The sequence below is a fragment of the Alexandromys fortis genome, unplaced genomic scaffold (genome assembly GCF_014885135.2).
Source record: "Alexandromys fortis isolate MF-2015 unplaced genomic scaffold, M_Fortis_MF-2015_v1.1 scaffold_31, whole genome shotgun sequence".
In the NCBI taxonomy this organism is placed as follows: Eukaryota; Metazoa; Chordata; class Mammalia; order Rodentia; family Cricetidae; genus Alexandromys; species Alexandromys fortis.
The window spans coordinates 6,614,480-6,633,069 of NW_026067974.1; the positions used below are offsets into that span (position 1 = coordinate 6,614,480).

Sequence of the window (18,590 nt, forward strand, 5' to 3'; positions counted from 1 at the left end):
ATGTCTAAGGCTAAAGCTGGAGGCTTTCTAAGGGGGTTTTCCTTGGAATCTTCAGCTTCCTCCTACTCTTCAAGGAGGATTCTCTTTTGGTGCAAGGTCAGTTCAATAGTTCTCCGTTTTATCCTTTCCTTTCCATTACAGGTCAATATGGAGAACTCCCCTTCCGTTCCACTGGACTCCCCTCTCAAGTGTACCTTTAATCAATAATAAAAATTTGACCCAGACAACCTTAGAAAATGGCACACCATATTTATCTATGTGTTTGCTTGTTTGTTTGTTTAATGTACATGGTGTTTTGCCTGCACATATATTTTGTGCAAAGGTGTCGGATCCCCTGGAATTGGAGTTATAGACAGTTGTGAGCTGCCCTGTGGTTGCTGGGAATTGAACCCAGATCCTCTGGATGAGCAGTCAGTGCTCTTAACCACCGAGCCTTCTCTCCAGCCCTGGTCCATCAGATTTTATTGGAACACCTCCTAGCTCCAATACAAACTGGAGTGTGGAGAAAGATGGCAGTTTCTGTATTTGATAATTGTTTGTGTGGACTGTAAGGTCCTTTAGGGTAGGAGAAAAATAGGCTGAGATAAAAAGAATGCAGGACTTTAAATCAAAAGTGTCCATCTGTGTGGCTGAAGAGCTAGACACAGGATCTCCATGAGCGTGCTTAACTCCTCAGGTCCATCTTGAAGGTAATGATGCTAATGGATATTTACCTTGCTGCTCTTTTCTGCCAGGTGCCTGCCTGGCACACCGTCTCGATCGGGGTGGGAGAAGTGTGCAACACCAAGGTGCTGTTAAATGAGTATGAAATTGCACAGACTTCTGTTGTTCTTTAGATCATCTGAAGGAAGTTTTATTTCTTATTTATTTATTTGTGTGTGTGTGTGTGTGTGTGTGTGTGTGGCTATGCTTTGCCATGGAATGTATGTGGAGACCAGAGGACAATCTGTGGGAGTTAGTTCTTTCTCTCTACAATGTGGGATCCAGGAATTAAACTCAGGTCACTGGGTTTCGGGGGAACAGCCCAATCCACTGAGGCATCTGACTGGGCCTCATGTATCCCAGGTTGGCCTCAAGTTCCTCATCTGGAGGAGGATGATTTTGAACTTTTGATCCTCCTGCTCCCATTTCCCAAGGACTGGGATTACAAAGCGTATGACAGCATGTTTGGTTTATGTGATGCTGGGGATCAAACCCCGAGCTTAATGCAATGCTAGGCAAATCCTTTGCCAGCCTATCCCTCCCCCTTCCCGCCCCCGGGGTAAGATTAAAATTTCAAGTTTAAGATGAGCAAACTGAGCTGGGGAGCTGACTCAGCAGAAGGCTGAGAATTTGCTCATTTTATGTATGAGAACTAAAGCTTGGGTCCCCCCAGAGATCAACATAAAATCAGGTGGATTGCTTCCAGCCTCTAATCCCAGGATGTGGGAAGCAGAGACGGGAAACTTCTGGAGCAAGCTGCCTAGCCAGACTAGCTGTCCAGAGAACTCTGGGTTCTGTGAGAGACCCTCCTTCTGTATAAGGTGAGTGATCAAGAAAACCAACCTGGGTCAGCCTTGGACCCCCATACATGCGTATGTGAGCATGTGAGCTCCACGTATGTGAGCATGCATACATGCACAGGCGCCACACTCATGGTAAAAGTGCTTCATTCATTCAACAGAAACTTGTTTTTTGTTTTTAAATTATATATATATATATATATTTATATTGTGTGTGTATGTGTGTATAAACACGTTCATGCCATAGCACACGAATGGAAGTCGGGGACAGCTCGAGAAAGTCGGCTCTCTCCTTCTACCATATGGGCCCAAGGGATTGAACTGAAATCTGAAATTGGGCTAAAGGGCTGCAGCAGTGAGGAGAGAAGAGGAAGTTCATAGCAACCAGATTTAGTAGAACACTAGGAGAAAATTTGGAGGACGCAGATAATTTGGCTCCTAATCCATAGGATAGGGATGCTCTCATGAGGCTAACTTTGGATGCAAACCCAGGCCCTGTAACTTCCATCTCTGTTCTTTCAGTTTCAGACATCTCTGGACTGCCACGTCTAGCCACTCAACTCCGGGCAAAGGCCGGGCCCTGCAGCTGCAGTACAGCAGCCTGGGCGGCAGAGGGCGCGCCGACATACGCTAGGGCCGCTCTGGCCCGGCCCTTCTCAGTAGCCGCGGAAGGTGACGTGGACACGGAAGTGGTCGTCGTCGCGGCGGCACCGGTGGGATCAGGGCCCGGGGCTGGGAGTGCGGCGAGCGAGCGGACGGGCAGCGGAGGCCTCGCAGCGGCTGCGGCGGCGGCTCAAGGCGCAGGCGTGGTCCGTTGGGTGCGAATCCGCTGAGTCCACGAGCAGCTTCTCAGCCCTCTCCCCTGCCCGTCGGAACCGGCAACAGGGACCCGCTTAGCCGGCATCACCATGACCAAGGCCGGCGGCAAGGGCGGGAACCTCCGCGACAAGCTGGACGGCAATGAGCTGGACCTGAGCCTCAGCGACCTGAATGAGGTCCCCGTGAAGGAGCTGGTCAGTACGACCCCACGAGCCCCGGGAGCCCACCTATACTCCTGACGCCTGCCCTACGCGGGCAGGCCCCTCTCTCAAGCCTCAGTTTCCCGATCCTTAAAAAACTAGGTCTCCGGGGAGGCTGCGGTCGGCCCCAGTGTTCTTACTGCGGTGTACACGTGTCACTTTGGCACAGTTCCAGAAGATAGGGACCCTCTACCTACCCGACCCTGGGCTTCTTAGGGGCCAGGAGTGAATTTACCCTCGTTTCGGAAGCTCTCACAACGTCCAGCATCCTGCTGGGTCTTAAAATGAGAACCTGCGAGAGCGGTTGCTGGATGTGTTCGAGGATGAATGAATGACCTGGTCCGGGGAAGTAGGCCTTCAGATAGACCTGGGTGTGGCGCCGAACCCAGCTTCTCTAAGAAGCCTGCAATCCCAGCTGGCTGTCGTACCCCGGAAGCTGCCCTTCCTGAAGAAAGTGAAATCTCTCCGAAGGACTGACAAGGTCTCATCCCAGCTGTGCTGAAACTGTCTTGTATCGTACTTCACCCTCCATCCTCCTCCACCCCAACCCCTATTCCGGAGTCTGGGGCCCTGAGGACATCACACACCTAGTTGGTTGCCAATATGGAGCTATATCCTCCATCCATGGCTTTCCTACTCTGTGCTCCCTAGCCCTAAAGTCTCATGTTGGCTTCACTTTGGATGGCCACACCTTCCTTATTGCCGTTAAGGGGCTACCTTTGCCCCTGTCATTTGGCCTAGTCGTCCTTCCACTGTGGCTGTATAGTATGGTGGTTTGAATGGCCAGCCCAGTTCATATCACAGCTCCATTGCTCAATAACCGAATGTCCACGGCAAGTTAACTAACCAGCCTTTATGTCTAGGTTTCTTCATTGATAAAATGGTGCTAACGGTTCCTGTCTCCTACGTTTATGAGTATTAAAATCAGTGTCAAATACTTGGAAGGTAGCAAATACTGATAGATGTAGTTGGTGGTTTCCACTCTATGGTATCCAAAAGTTTTTTAGGTGGTCATTTGGACATTCAGGTTGACCTAGGATCCTTAACTGAATATTTGGTTCCATTCTCACTCTAGGAAGAGGGTCAGACTTGTGTGAGCCTGGCCCTAGGACATCCCTCTGAAACCATTTCCTCTAGGCATGTGGTCATTACAGCATTCTCCTTAGGGGGAAGAGAGGGCCAGTTTTGCAGAGCCGCTCTAGCCCTGGACACATTTGGGAAGTAGAGACAGGCTGTGAGGGCCTTGCCCTCACTCTGGTGCTCCTTAGCCAGAGCCCTCCCCAGAGAAGGCACTCAGTACCGATACTGTTGGTGGATAGATGACTGAATGAGAAAATAAAATTGTGGAGCTTTATTAGATCCCGTTCCTGCCCTGAAACCTAATAGCAGGCACTAGAGGAAAATTCTCAAGTGCCCTGGGGTTTTTGAAGGATCAGTTTTCTCTGGGACATTCTATGGACACACTCCTCCTTTGCAGTCCTCCCTGGATCCTGGTTGAATGGCATTTTCCTTCTTACCCCCAAGAACATTATACTTTCACACCTTTCCCTCCTTGGGGTCTCACTCTGACCCCGGGCTAGTCTTCTATTTGACATCCTCTTGCCTTCCGAATCCTGGGATTACAGGCATGCGCCATCCTGCCCACCCCTATCTATCTATCTATCTATCTATCTATCTATCTATCTATCTATCTATCTATCATCTATCTATGGCCCTTGCTATGTGTGGAAACATTCTCTGGAAAATGCTTCATTAGCAGATGTCACTGAATCATTCCAGTTGTTGGTTTGACTTGTTTTTCTCTTTTTAGGCTGCACTCCCAAAGGCCACTGTATTGGATCTGTCCTGCAATAAACTGAGCACTCTTCCGGTAAGTCTGGCAAACACCAGTGAATCCTGGAGCCCTAAATGTTCCTCATGTTGCTGGGAGTGAGGGGTGGCATAAAGTGTAGTTTCAGGAAAGGTCTACAGACAGGGTCCCGCTAAATCTGAGGGTATTGGTGGGGACCGGTGGAGGAGGGTGGTTTGCCTCAGAAGTACATTCTTTCGAACAGCAGGAGAGGCAGGCTATAGGAAGTCAAGTCAGCAGGATGCTGCTGAATCACTTACTGGGCTCATCTTTTTTCTGCTTTATTTTAGTCTTTGACAAAAGTAGTTTACTGCTCTTGCATAAAGGAGATAGAGACCACTGTGTCAGTTTGCTCTGTGTTCTATGGGAAAAAAGTGAACTTGCATCTTGATTTGTTTTGTGACAAGGTCCTAGATAGCCCAGGCTGGCCTTGAAACTCCTGACCTTGCTGCTTCCACCTCCTGAGTGTTGGGACTGTTGGTCTGTACCACCGTGCCTGACTTGTTTTGCGGTTTGTTTTGAGATTATATAAACTGTGTTGTGCAGCCTGGCTTCAAATCAGTGGCAGTCCTCTCATGTTAGCTTCCCAAGAGCTGGGATTTCAGGCCCCAGCACCATGCTGGGTGTACACATCTTTTGATGAGGTTTGATGAGACTCTCCTGCCTTTATCTCCCAAACCTGGACTTGAATTACTTGAGACTTGCTTTCCTTGTTATGAACATACCCAAGGTATATCAAGTCCTTTTGATGTTTTTGGTTTTTGGAGTCTTTTTTTGCATAGAAAACAATATGTCATTATAACACTTTGTACATATATAATTGTATCCTGCTCAGATGCCCGCTCCCCCATTCTTCTCCCATCATTCCTCTTGGTTTGATTTTTCTCACAACTTCTTCCAGTTCTCATTTTTCTGGAGACAGGGTTTCTCTGTGTACCCCAGGCTAGCCTCAGGCTCCTGAGTGTTGGGATTATTGGTATAACAGCACCCTGCTGTTACTTCACCCGTGTAGGCATTGATTCCTTCAGCCTCTCCTCTCCTGAGCAATGGCCTCCTCCTCTGTCGCGGTGCTTTTTTGTCATCAGGCCTTTCCTTGCTGTCAGATGCCTCTTGCATCCTGTACCGTGGCCAGTCATACCTTGCTGGATTCTAGGGTAGCCTCTTGTTGGCTCAGTCAGAAGCTAGCTGTTTCTTCATCGGATCATTAGTCAGTCCCTCTCAGTGTTCTCTTGGGCTTCTCTTATTGTCAACAGCATCTTCTTCCCACAGCTCATTAAAAATGGCTTCTGTTCCAGGAGGTATTGTATATCTAATTAAAGAAGGGTAGCAGCTCCTCGCAGCGTCACACCTGCTACCCACTGGGCCCGGCAGTCACTCAGCACCCAAGTGCACTCTTGAATCTTGAGTCTGTCCCGTTGTCTCTCCTAAGAACTTTGCTTTGACTGTACAACATGGACTCCTTGGTGTTTATGAGTCCTCACAGAGCACCAACAGTGCCCGTTAGCCGAGTTGTAATGCCACTGTCAGATGGATGCTTAGCAAAGGTTAGTGTCAGGGACTAAGAGTGAGCCTGGTTTGAGTAGGACAGGTCCTAGGCATTGAGTTGCTTACCCTAAAACACATTGAGACCTGTGCAAAGTTACTGTGCTAGGTGTCACAAGAAACAGAGGCTAAAACTTAGTACTCAAGTATTGGCCATGTTTATAAAAAAAGGTGTGTATATGTGTGTTTCTTTTCTTGTAGAAGGATCTTGAGGATGGGAATTGAAACCAGGGCCCCGTGGATAAGCTATGCACAGCTTTTGTGTGTATAGTGCTGGGAGGTAGACTTCAGGCGTTGCGTATGCTGGGCAAGCGGTCAACCACTGAGCTATCCCTGTAGTCCAATTTGTTGTTTGAGATGAGGTTTTGTTCTTCTGCCCAGACTAGCTTCCAACTGTACCAGCCTCCCAAGTAGCTAGGAGTACAAGTTTGTCCTACAATGTCCAGTGAGAAATCTTATGAAAGATGGAGACAGGGCATCATGGGAGGACAGGAAAAGCCCTGTATCACCTAGCAGTGGTGTAGAATAGGAGCTAATCAACAAGATGGGGAAAAAACAGCATATTATTTTTTGGTGTTTTGAGACAGTTTTTCTGTGTAACAGCCTTGGCTGTCCTGGAACTCACTCTGTAAACCAGACTGGCCTCAGACTCACAGAGATCCTCCTGCCTCTGCTTCCCGAGTGGGTTATATGTGTTTCTAATGCTGGTTTTGTGCTAATGCTGTCCTATGAGCTTGTCTAGGTAACTACAGTAATAGCAGTGTTCTTTCCGTTCCTTGTCATTTGGAAAGAAGTAGTGCAAAGGTTGGGATTTACACAGGATACTCTTGACTTGGGGGTTCCTACACCTTTATATCAAAGTTTGTGAGCCCTGGGCCTAAGTCTTTTTTCTCTGGGTCCTAGTCGGATTTCTGTGGCCTCACACACCTGGTGAAGTTGGACCTCAGCAAGAACAAGCTGCAGCAGCTGCCTGCAGACTTTGGCCGCCTGGTCAACCTTCAGCATTTGGATCTCCTCAACAACAGGCTGGTCACCCTGCCTGTCAGCTTTGCTCAGCTCAAGGTAAATGCACCGAGGTTGCCCAGCCAAGTGTGACCAAGGGCTCAGGGACTAGGGGAGCATAGCCCTGAGCAGGGGAGGGGACCAGAAATGCCCTGCTCAACTGACTGTTCTCTGAGGTGGAACATAGAGTTTTATTCTAGCTCCTTTTATTCCACTTTGAGGTACTGTGTGGAAACTCAGGCTTAGCCAGTCCCTTTTCCCATCTCTGTAGAATCTGAAGTGGCTGGATCTGAAAGACAATCCCCTGGATCCTGTCCTGGCCAAGGTGGCAGGAGATTGCTTGGATGAGAAACAATGTAAGCAGTGTGCGAATAAGGTAAGCATGAAGCTCCCAGGGGCCTTGCTCACATTCTCGCCTGGGACGTGACTCTCTCTCTTCTTGTTTACCCTCCCAGGGTACCAATAGTGCCGTATTATTAAAGCACCCAGGTCTCAGTGAGATGAGCCTGACACGCAGAGGTCTGTGTTGCTGTAGTTACCTAGTATTTATTATTATTTAAAAAGACTTATGTATGTGTGCCTGCATGAGTATGTGTACCATATACTTGCAGGTGCTCACATAGGCCATATATGGGGTATTGGACCTAGAGTTACAAGCAGTTATGAGCTGACTGATATAGATGCTGGGAACTGAAGCCAGCTCCTGCAAGAGCAGCAAGTGCTCCTAACCACTCAGCTAGGCCTGGTGCATTTATTTTTACAAGTAGTAGGGCCATTTTTTCTACTACATATAGTCCTTCTTCAGAAACCACTCATGCTCCAGTCTGACATTATATTTATTTATATTAGTTTATTTTTTAAATGTTACCTTTTTTTAAGAATTTATTTTTGTTTTATGTGTACATGTACATACATATATACGTACCACATGGAGGCCTGGTACCTGAAAGCCTGCAGAAGGTATTGGGTTCCCCGGCATTGACCTTGAAGCCAGTTGTACGATGCCTGAATTAGATGCTGGGAACTGAACCCAGCTCCTCTGCAAGAGTAACAAGCACTTTTAACTATTGAGCCATCTCGCCAGCCTCTTAAATCCATGCATTTGTGTATGGTGGTCAGAGGATAATATTGGTTACATCCTCATGAATGCTGTTCACATCTTTTGAGAAGGGGTCTATCAGTGACCAATTAGGCAAGATTATCTAGCCAGTGAAAACCAGAGATCCTCTTGTTCCCACTTCAGTAGCACTGGGATTTCAAGTGTGTGCTACTATGTGTTTTTACGTGAGTGCTGAGGATCAAACTGAGGGCCACATGCTTATAGACAAGGGATTTTTTGTTTGTTTGTTTGTTTTTTTCTAACTAAACCATCTCTCAACTTGAAGAGTTGTTTAATTAATTAATTAATTTATTTATTTATTTATTTATTTATTTATTTTTTGGTTTTTCGAGACAGGGTTTCTCTGTGGCTTTGGAGCCTGTCCTGGAACTGGCTCTGTAGACCAGGCTGGTCTCAAACTCACAGAGATATGCCTGCCTCTGCCTCCCGAGTGCTGGGATTAAAGGCGTGCGCCACCACCGCCTGGCTAAGCCATGACCTTTCTGAGGCAGCATTATAACCGGTAAAAAAAAGTCAAGATTGAAGGCCAGCAATTGGAGCCAATGGGTAAAGGCACTTACCATCAAGCCTGATAACCTGAGTCCCATCTCTAGGACCCACATGATGGAGGGAAAGAACTGACTCCCCTGGGTGGTCCTCTGACCTCCACATGTACACCACCCCCTTGGCACATGCATGTCCCCTCTCTTCCCCTCACAAAATAAATAAACCTTTTGAAAAGGGGTTAAGAGGCTGGAGAGAGACTGAGATGACTGAGCAGTTAAGAGCACATGCTGGTCTTTCAGAACATTCAAGTTTGATTTTCAGCATCCACATTGGCTACTCGAGGAGTATCTGATACCTCTGGTCTCCTTAGGCACCTACTCTTTCTCCCTCCCTTCTCTCTCTCTCTCTCTCTCTCTCTCTCTCTCTCTCTCTCTCTCTCTCTCTCTGTCTCACACATGTGTGAGCACACACACGCGCACACACACACTTATTTTTCCCCAAGGTGGTTTCTCTATGCAGCCTTGGCTGTCCTGGAATTCACTATGTAGAGCAGGATGATTTCGAACTCATAGAGATCCGCCTGCCTCTGCTTCCCAAGTGCTGGGATTAAAGATGTGTACCACCACTGCCCAGCTCTGAATCTTTTGAAAAGGGGGTTAAGGTTTAGAAGTTTGTAGCTATAGATAGACATGTCCTGACAAGAGAGTGAGGAAGAAGGGGCATTTATGCAAGGCTGCCCTTTCTGGTGACCAGGTTCCTTGATGATACCTTACTTTGCTCATTAGGAGCAGTGCTGTGCCCTCAGTCATGCCCACTCTGCTAGGGGAACAGATTGCTGCTTCCGCAGCTGAGCACCAAATGGTTTGCCATGTCTGGATGCTGTGGGAGCAAGACAAACTTAGCCTTACATCAGCTAATATAAGCTAAATGTGTGTGAGGGGTTCTTGTGAGCCTCGAAAGCAATGGCCTTTCCCCCTTAACTACTCAGGGTTTATATAATCTCACCATGATTGTTACAAGAAAGCAAGCTCAGAAGTAAGAACCAACCAGGCAAGGCAGCATAGGAAATCCTGTTGTGAAAGCTTGGGGGACCCTGGGAAGTGGGTGTTTCCCTTTTGTCTGACTTGTGATATCTCAGGGTACATGCACCAGTCATCTCCATTCAGCAGATACGGTTAGACTGTATGGAACCAGTCTCTCCAAAGGGGAATGTGGTAGGGTGCTCGCCTAGTGTGCTAGTGAGCTCTCTGGGACAGCATAAAACCAAGCATGGTGGCGTAAGGCCATAATCCCAGCACTTGTGATGAGGCAGGAGGACAAATTCCACGTCATTCTTGGCTATGTAGTGTGTTTGAAGCCAGCCTGAATGACACTTATTGATAATTCATAGCTTATGACCACAGAAGTAGCCTGTATTTAGTGCAGAAGCCCCTTCTGGTCATATATTTCTTCCGGACATGCTCCAGGTAGCACAGTGCATTATAAATGTGGTAACTAAAGCCACAGTCCTTGGTAGCATAGGCATGACTGCCCCTAGCTGCAGCACCTACAGGCATTGTAGAGGAGTAGTTTGGCAAGTCAGAATAAGGTCAGAAATTTCTAGAAGAGCATCTGCCCCTAGGAAGTTACCTTAGGGCAGTCTCTCTCATTTCTGAGCTGCCTGTGTTAACAGATAATTTCTGATAGGACCTTGGAGCCAGGGTAAGAATGGACATGTCATAGCCACACACCTGCTGAAGCCAACTGTACACTTCTTACTTAGTATCCAGTTTGGAGTGAGACAGGAGCTTTGGACACTTTTGGACTCTGCTCACCATCATGTTCACCCATCTTCCAGTGCCTGCAGTTCTTTGTTGGGCTGTGATTTTTATAAATTGGATTCCCTTGAGAGGTACTGATAGGTCCAAGTCCTGGGTTAGCAGTTTGTGGCTTCAAACCAGGCTATGGAACCCCTCTTGTGATGAGTGTGTGTGTGTGTGTGTGTGTGTGTGTGTGTGTGTGTGTGTGTTTGAGGTTGCCAAGAACTGGGTGGGGCTTGAATGCTCAGATCTGTCCTCTGCTGTCTTACTTTAGAATAGATCAGTTTTCCTGTTGCTCCTTATGTCCGCAGTAAAGATGGTGTGATTCAGCCGCAGTGTGTATTGAATCCATCATGCTGCAGATGATGCCAAGTGGTCAGAGCAGGTTACCATAGTAGGTCAGAGAAACTTAACGTTATCTCTGGCTTCCAGATCAGAAAATTGGCTTAAAAGAGCCAAATTGCTTGCTGAGATCACACAGAGTGATAGAATTTGGATTGCCAGAGGCTCTGAGTTACACTCAATGGAACATCAGCTTCTAAAAATTATAGGACTTAAAAATCATGAAACAAAAAGCTGGGTGGTGGTGGCACATGCCTTTAATCCCAGCACTCAGAGGCAGGGACAGGTGAATCTTTGTGAGTTTGAGGCCAGCCTTAGCTACAGAGTGAGTTCCAGGACAGGGACAGCCAAGGCTGTGTAGAGAAACCTTGCCTTGGAAAAAAAAAAAAAAATCACAGGACTGAGAGGGAGAGGTAGCTCAGTAATAGAGCATGTGTTTAGCATGTAAAAGCCCTATAAAAACAAACAAACAGAAAAGATGAAAGGAATTTGGTTCCTCCTCCTGTGTCCACAGTGAGAACATTTGTGACTCTTTTGGGTAGTGGTCATTCATGAGTTGATCCTGAGAATTTGGGGCCCTGGGTACTGATTACAAGTGGGTGATATTTCGGCCTTTCTCTTAAAGCTGTCTTCTCCTTAGTGGGTCAGTACTCAGGTCTCAGTTTCTTACTTTCTGCGGTGTGCCCTGGGCACATCAGTTTGTCTTGATTTTTGCCCTTTTGTCATAGAAATTCCGTCATGGGTGTCCATTGCCTCCAATCTGTCATACCTAGCAACTTGCTAGGAACAAAACAGTTCCTGCCAGTGACTTAGCTGGTGTGCTGGCTCATGCCTGTCAGGACTGCCACACTTGCGGGGCCAGGCTGGGATACTGATCACTACTTTATTTCAAGAAACTGAAACCAGGGGGCTGGAGAGATGGCTCAGTGGTTAAGAACATTCCCTGCTCTTCCAAAGGTCCTGAGTTCAATTCCCAGCAACCATATGGTGGCTCACAACCATCTGTAATGAGGTCTGGTGCCCTCTTCTAGCCTGCAGACATACACACAGACAGAATATTGTATACATAATAAATAAATAAATATTTTTTAAAAAAAGAGAAAAAAAAAAAAGAAACTGAAACCAAAGCCAGAGGGAATTACAGCGTATGAACAGGAGCAGAAGGAGAAGGATCAGGGGAGCATGTTCAAAGGAATGCTGTCTCCCTGGGGATAACCGGGAGCCACTGGGTGGATGATGTCAACTTGTCCCTGGAGCGTGATGGGAATGACAGAACTTTTCATAGATTCTAGTTGGTGTTGCTTTTTCCTGGAAAGTTTTTTCTGGCCGTCTTAATGAACTGGAGTCACGTGACTCTTCTGCGATGAAGTATTTAAAATATAAAGATAGAATTATCTCCCCAGGTCCTGTCCCACCTTCAGGGCCCCTGATAGTCCAGGATCCTGACATGAACAGTCTCTTTCCTGAGGCCTGAATAGCATGAGAACATGAGCTGTGAGGACTGAGTAGCTCAGAGCCTCTTCTCTCCTGCAGGTCTTACAGCACATGAAGGCCGTGCAGGCGGATCAGGAACGGGAGCGGCAGCGCCGGCTGGAAGTGGAGCGAGGTGGGTGGCCATCCTTCTCTTCCCTTTCCTTAATCAGCCAGCAGTCTTAGGTTTCCGGAACAGGATCTGTAGGAGGGTGCGAAGAGTGTGTGTATGCGGAGGCCTGGGCAGGGGGCACACAGGACGGGACAGTATAGTGGCATCATGTTATCTGATGCCTTTCTCCATCCAGACCTCTCTGCAGGGCTCCACAGCCAACAAGCAACTTAATGTCTCTGCTTTGAGTTGGCCATCCTCTGATGGTAAAAAGGCACCTTCAGCATAGCTGGAGCCGGGCACATGGGAGCATACCTATAATCTCACTATTTGGGAGGCCTGGGCTACAAAACAAGACCCTCATCTCAGAAAGCAAAACCCAAAATAAAGAACCAATGAAGTAAATACCAAAATTTCCCCACATTTCTGTCCTCTACCTCTCAGCTCAGGATCTTTTTGAAACATAGATCAGATACTACTACGGTGTGCTTAAAACTCTTTCTTGGCTTTCCACTGACTCTAGAATGGCATCCCAAGTTAGTGGGGTGGCCAGCCTCATCCTCCACACAGGCGAGCATGCCATTAAATTAGCTTGTGCGCACTTTCTTTGGCAGCACATAGACTACAACTTAGCCATTGCTTTTCCTGGACACACTAACTATAGTTCCAGGATGTTCAGGATTATATAGACAGACCATGTATGAAACCAAACCAACCAAACAACCAAACAAAAAAACCCAAACCAACTCCAACAGCAAAAACAAAAAAAGGCAATGAACTTTGAGTGGAGGAAAGGCAGGTGGAGGCAGGTCTCTGAGGAGTTAGGAGTAGGGTGAATGTGATCTAAATACTTTATATGAAATTATGAAGGAATTAATAAAAAATCATGGATTTATTTATTATGGGGTCCCTCAAACTCACAAAGATTTGCCTGCTTCTGTCTCTGGAATGCTAGGATTAAAGTTAGGTGCCACCTATTTTTCAAAGATAGCAAGCAGGCTGGAGAAATGGCTCAGTGGTAGCAAGCACTGGCTGCCCTACTCAGGGAGCTGAGTTTCATTCCCAGCTCCCTGGGGTGGCTCGGAGCCATCTGTTATGTGGTTCCAGGGAACTTGACACCCTCTCTGGCTTCCACAAGCATTGTATGCACATGGTACACATGCATATGAAACTAAAACTAATCCTTAAAGAAAGAAAACAATGCAACCATTAGAACTTGCCTTTCTTTCCCCCTCTGCATCTCAGCACTCTGATCTTGGCTGGCTGACTTGTGAGCTGCAGTGGGAGAAAGGACGTGCACAGTATTGACTCCTGGCAGTCCCTGAGCTCACCATACGGGAGTTACAGCTCTGCTTGCTATATGCATAGCTGCCGTGGCAACACAACTCACTCCTGTTTTCCACTCCTTGCCAGCACCAGGTCCCTAGAGGCTGGGTGTGGTCTGCTTTTGGCATTCTCTGTGCCCAGCTGGACACTGGTTGTTTGCATGAAAAGGAGCTACTGTCCCGATGGTACTACTGTTCAGCTCCACTATGGATCCCCTAGGCTTTCAAGCCTTAAAAGGGCACTTAACCACCATTTTGTGGTATTCTGACTTTAGAAACATGTATTTTAGGCTTCTAAATGACTAATTTGAAAATGCATTTTTAGAACCAATAATTTGGAAGTGGGATACCTCATGAACTGTAAAGTCAACCTGAGCAAATCTTGTGTTGAGTTGATTCTTTCTGAATTAAGCTGGTGTAACTTTAGAAAAAGATTGTACTATAACCCTGACATGAGCTCCCCTCACCGTCTTCCTCTCTGTTCACGCTCATCCCACAGAACCAATATCACCATTCTATCTTCTCTTTATAACCAGGAGGTTCAGCCCTCTGCACTTTTGTTCTTTTGGGGGAGGGAAGGTGTTCTCCAGGCTGGTTTTAAAACTCCCAGGCTTACCGTCGCCTACCCTCAGCCTTTTGACAACTTAGTTATTTACTATGTGTGCCCACAGTATACATACAGTGGTAAGAGAACAACTTGTGGGAGTCTGTTCCATCCTGTGTGGGACCTAGGGATAAAACCAGGTCATCAGGGGCTGGAGAGATGGCTCAGCAGTTAGCACTGGCTGCTCTTCCAGAGGTCCTGAGTTCAGTTCCCAGCAACTACATGGTAGTTCACAGCCATCTATAGTAGGATCTGATGCCCTCTTCTGGCATGCAGGCAGAACACTGTATACATAATAAATAAATGAATATCTTTTTTAAAAAAAAACCCTCAGATCATCAGGCTTCATGGCAGGTGCCTACTGAGCCATCCTGTCTGTCCACCCCTACCTTTATTAGATTCCCCTTGTAATACTCCCTAATTTTTCTATTGCTTGTAGCCAGAAATCAGTAATAAGACTCAGTAAACCCTGAGAGAAACTTTGGTTTTTTGAGATGTGATTTCTCTGTAGCTTTGGAGCCTGTACTGGAACTAGCTCTTATAGAATTGGCATACTCTGAACTCACAGAGATCCATCTGCTTCTGCCTCCTGAGTGCTGGGATTAAAGGCTCGCACCACCACTACCAGGCTTTTTTGTTTGTTTGTTTTTTTAGAGATAGAGTTTCTCTGTGTAGTCTTGGCTGTCCTAGAATTCACACTGTAGACCAAGCTGGCCCTGAACTCACAGAGACCTGCCTGCTTCTGCCTCCCAAGTGCTGGGATTAAAGGCATGCACCACCACCACCTGGTGAAACTTCATTTTTAAGGGTAACTTCCTTGACCCAGGCTGGTTTTCAACTCATTTAGCCGAGAGTAGCCTGGACCAGGCGATCCTCTGCCTCAGCTTCCTGAGTGCTGGGAGTACATTTTTCATAGATTCTCCCTTGATAGCCGAGTCTAGCCTGAAACTCATAATCTTACACACCCCTCAGCATCTCTCCTACCCTAAGTGCTGGGATTACAGACCTGTGCTACTGTACCTGGATTCTCTTACAGTTTCTGTGTGACCCATGGCATAAAAGAAAAGGCAGATGAATCCACTTTAATCGCTCGCGTGGACAGCTGCTGGGGGTTGTGTGAGAGGAGTCATGTTTTGAATGCAAACTGTTGTAGAGGCAGAGAAGAAGCGGGAGGCCAAGCAGCAAGCTAAGGAAGCAAAGGAGCGCGAGTTGCGAAAGCGGGAGAAGGCAGAGGAGAAGGAGCGCCGAAGGAAGGAGTACGATGCCCAGAAAGCTTCCAAGAAGGAGCAGGAGAAGAAGCCCAAGAAGGAAACAAATCAGGCCCCAAGTAGGTTTGCTTTCTGTTAGCAGCATGCAGGGGCGGAGTGGTGGTTTGTGTCCCTGTGCTTATTCATCCCTTGCCTTGAGCAAGACACCTAATGTCACTACTACTTGTTTGCTAAAGATAGGGGCTCTGCCTGTTTGCCAGCAGGTGAAGAGTAAGTGAGAAAAACACTTAAAGTTGCTGCCTAAATTGGGCATGGTGGTACTTGGGAGGTGGAGGAGGGAGGGTCACTGCACTCAAGGCCAGCTTGGTCTGCACAGTCAAGTTCCAGGACAGCTGGAGTGATGGAGTGAGACCGTTTCCAAACAAACAGGAACTCCCCCCCCCCTTTTTTTTTTTTTTGCCTAAAATTCTCAAGATGTTTCTCATTAGAAATTGATGTGTGAAGCTGGGCATGTTGACACGTTTGTACCTTAACACCAGGCAAGTCGAGGCAGGAGGGTTGTTAAGTTTGAGCCTAGGCTGTGTGGGGTTGATCTTAGAACAGCTGCCACACATGATCGTCCCGGGAGTGGTCACATTTATAATGTGGTATGTGTTTACCTTCTGAGCTTGTCTCTTTTTAGAGGGTGGGTGAAGTTTGAAATAGGGTTTCTTCACATAGCACAGACTGCCCTGGAACTCAGTTTGTTGACCAGGTTGACCTCGAACCTGGAGATCCACCTGTCTCTGCCTCCAAAGTGCTGGGATTAAAGCCCGGTAGCACCATGGCCCGGCTCCTGAACTTGTCTTTTAGAAAAAGGTTTTGAAGTGTAGCCTAGGCTAGCTTTGAGTTTGTGATCCTCCTGTCTGAGCTCCCAGAGTTCCAGGCATGAACTACCACCCTGGCCGATCTTTTTTTCTTTTTATAGAGACTGGCATTATTTTGCCAGACCTTGTGCAGTTTTTCCTTTGGAGACAGCGGCACTATAGCCCAGAGTGTCGTCAAACTTCTCGTAATGCTTCAGGCTCCTGAGTGCTGGGATTACAGACCTGTGCCCCAGTATATACTAGTTTATACTTTTTATGTAACGGTGACATTTTTGATATTAGTAATTTGGACCCACCCCCCCTAAGTGGGTGGCGGTCTACCCTTTTTGAACACCCCTGATGAGCTTCCTATGCTCCCGAGGACCCCAGATCATCTCCCTGTTCTAAAGAGAATGGAAGAGCCTGGGAACTGAGCTGCAGAAGGCAACAGAATGAATCCCATCGTATATAGTGCTTAGAGACCTTGGGGAAGACTGCATTTGCATCTCTGAATAGCAGGGGATTTAGCTCTCATTTCTAAAACATCTGCTCAGGACTTAAGAAGGGAAGTGGATCTGCATGGATTCTAGAATTGCTCTCTACAAACTGGCTTATTTTGTCCCTCCAGAATCTAAGTCTGGCTCTCGCCCTCGCAAGCCATCACCCCGAAAACACACTCGCTCCTGGGTTGTGTTGAAGGTGTTGCTGCTGCTGCTGTTGCTGTGTGTGACAGGAGGGCTGGTTGCATGCCGGTTGACAGGGCTGCAGCAGCAACCCCTCTGCAACAGCGTGAACACCATCTACGACAATGCCGTCCAGGGCCTGCGTCATCACGAGATCCTCCAGTGGGTCCTCCAGACCGACTCCCAGCAGTGAGCTTGTCCTCAGCACCCCTGCCTCCCAGCCTTGGAGCTTGGATTCCTATGGAATTGGGTTCTGCTGGACACAACCTCTTTTTAGCGTCAGACCTACCTGCCATCATCAAATGGCTGCTGATTGGTACTTACGATCTCCCCTTTATAGGACGTCTTTGTTCCTTGTCAGGGTTCCCTGGTGGAATGAGGAGAAATGGAGAGGGGAGGACGAGTTACCTGCATGCCTAAAGGAGTAGGCTTGGGGCGGGGAGGGAGAAGACATAGGCTTTTCTAATTACACAAGGCTGTGTAAGGCAAGGTTCCTTTCTACTAAATGGCCAGCTGTCACTACATTTATACTTTTGTATGTCACAAACCCTTTCATTCCTCTCCGGGTAACCAGGACAAATTGGAGGACAGTGTGTTACTAGGTACTAGGAATACTTGGGTAAATCTAACCTAAGCTGGAAGGGTGGAGTAAAATGTTTCCTTAAAGATCTCAGACATGTGAGCATTTTAGTAACATACAAAATGCCTGGCTGTGGAGATGACTTCTTTGCCATAGGTCCAGTGTAGCACTTGAGGCAGAGCACGAGAGGCTGTCCATGACTTGCCCACAGTATTCTAGCTAGTCTAAAGCAGAACTCAACTCTCACTCCAGTTTTCTGCCTTTCCCTTGATGTCATTTGGCCTCCTTTATATAATACCCAAGAGAATGGACTCCCACCAGAATCGTCTCAGCCGAAGTGAGTCTTTCATAATAGACAAGTCATGCCACCCGCAAATAGATCTCCTACTATCAGGGTCCTGGGAAGATCCTGTGCAATTTTGCCTCCGCTTAAATGGCTTCCACAAAATGGCAGCAGGCCAGTCTCCCTGCCTCAGTTTAGAGCATTAACTCCCCAATGGCCTGGAAGCACAGAGGCAGATCTCTACAAAAGCTGCACCGGGACAGCTCCACCACCAGGACTTGGTGTGATGAAATACCTCAGAGGCATTTGATTTCAAAGAGGCAGGTTTAGAGTTGATTCTGGGCCTGTAACAGCAGGGAAGGAGTAGGGAAGTGGGAGCCAAAGGGAAACAGTCACATGGTGGTGCTGCATAGTGGTACATACACATATCTAAGCATTAGCACAAACCAGGGCAGCACCGCCCACCTTCCTGCTGCTACAGAAAGCATTTTTGCCCCCTTCTCCTTGTCTTCACAGCAGCTGCATGAAGGGATCAGGAACAACTGTGTCTGGTGCTTATTTGCTAAAAACTCCTGATTGCAAGTTTCTCACTCTCCCCTAGGGAACAAGTACCCGTCAGTTCAGAGTGGAGCCCTAGTGGCCCATCTGGACAGGCCTGACACTGGAAGAAAGGCCTTTGTCTTCTCCTCCTCCAGACAGCTCTGCTGTGTAGGTCCACACCTTACTCAGAATCACTACACATTCCTTTAGTCTTCCTCCAAGCTCCAGAGCCATTGGTACAAATGCTTTATTGAGAAAAAGTATATACTACATACATGA

The 18,590-nt window shown here is 47.3% G+C and overlaps 1 protein-coding gene across 1 annotated transcript; it reads left to right on the top strand.

Moving 5' to 3' along the window:
• Positions 1–2,162: 2,162 nt before the first annotated feature.
• Lrrc59 (leucine rich repeat containing 59) lies at positions 2,163–18,586 on the top strand. The gene is made up of 7 exons (XM_050157078.1): positions 2,163–2,515; positions 4,332–4,391; positions 6,816–6,974; positions 7,186–7,290; positions 12,195–12,267; positions 15,326–15,499; positions 16,854–18,586. The coding sequence occupies exons 1-7, from the start codon at positions 2,411–2,413 to the stop codon at positions 17,099–17,101; spliced, it is 924 nt and encodes a 307-aa protein (XP_050013035.1). The 5' UTR covers positions 2,163–2,410; the 3' UTR covers positions 17,102–18,586.
• The last annotated feature ends 4 nt before the right edge of the window (positions 18,587–18,590 follow it).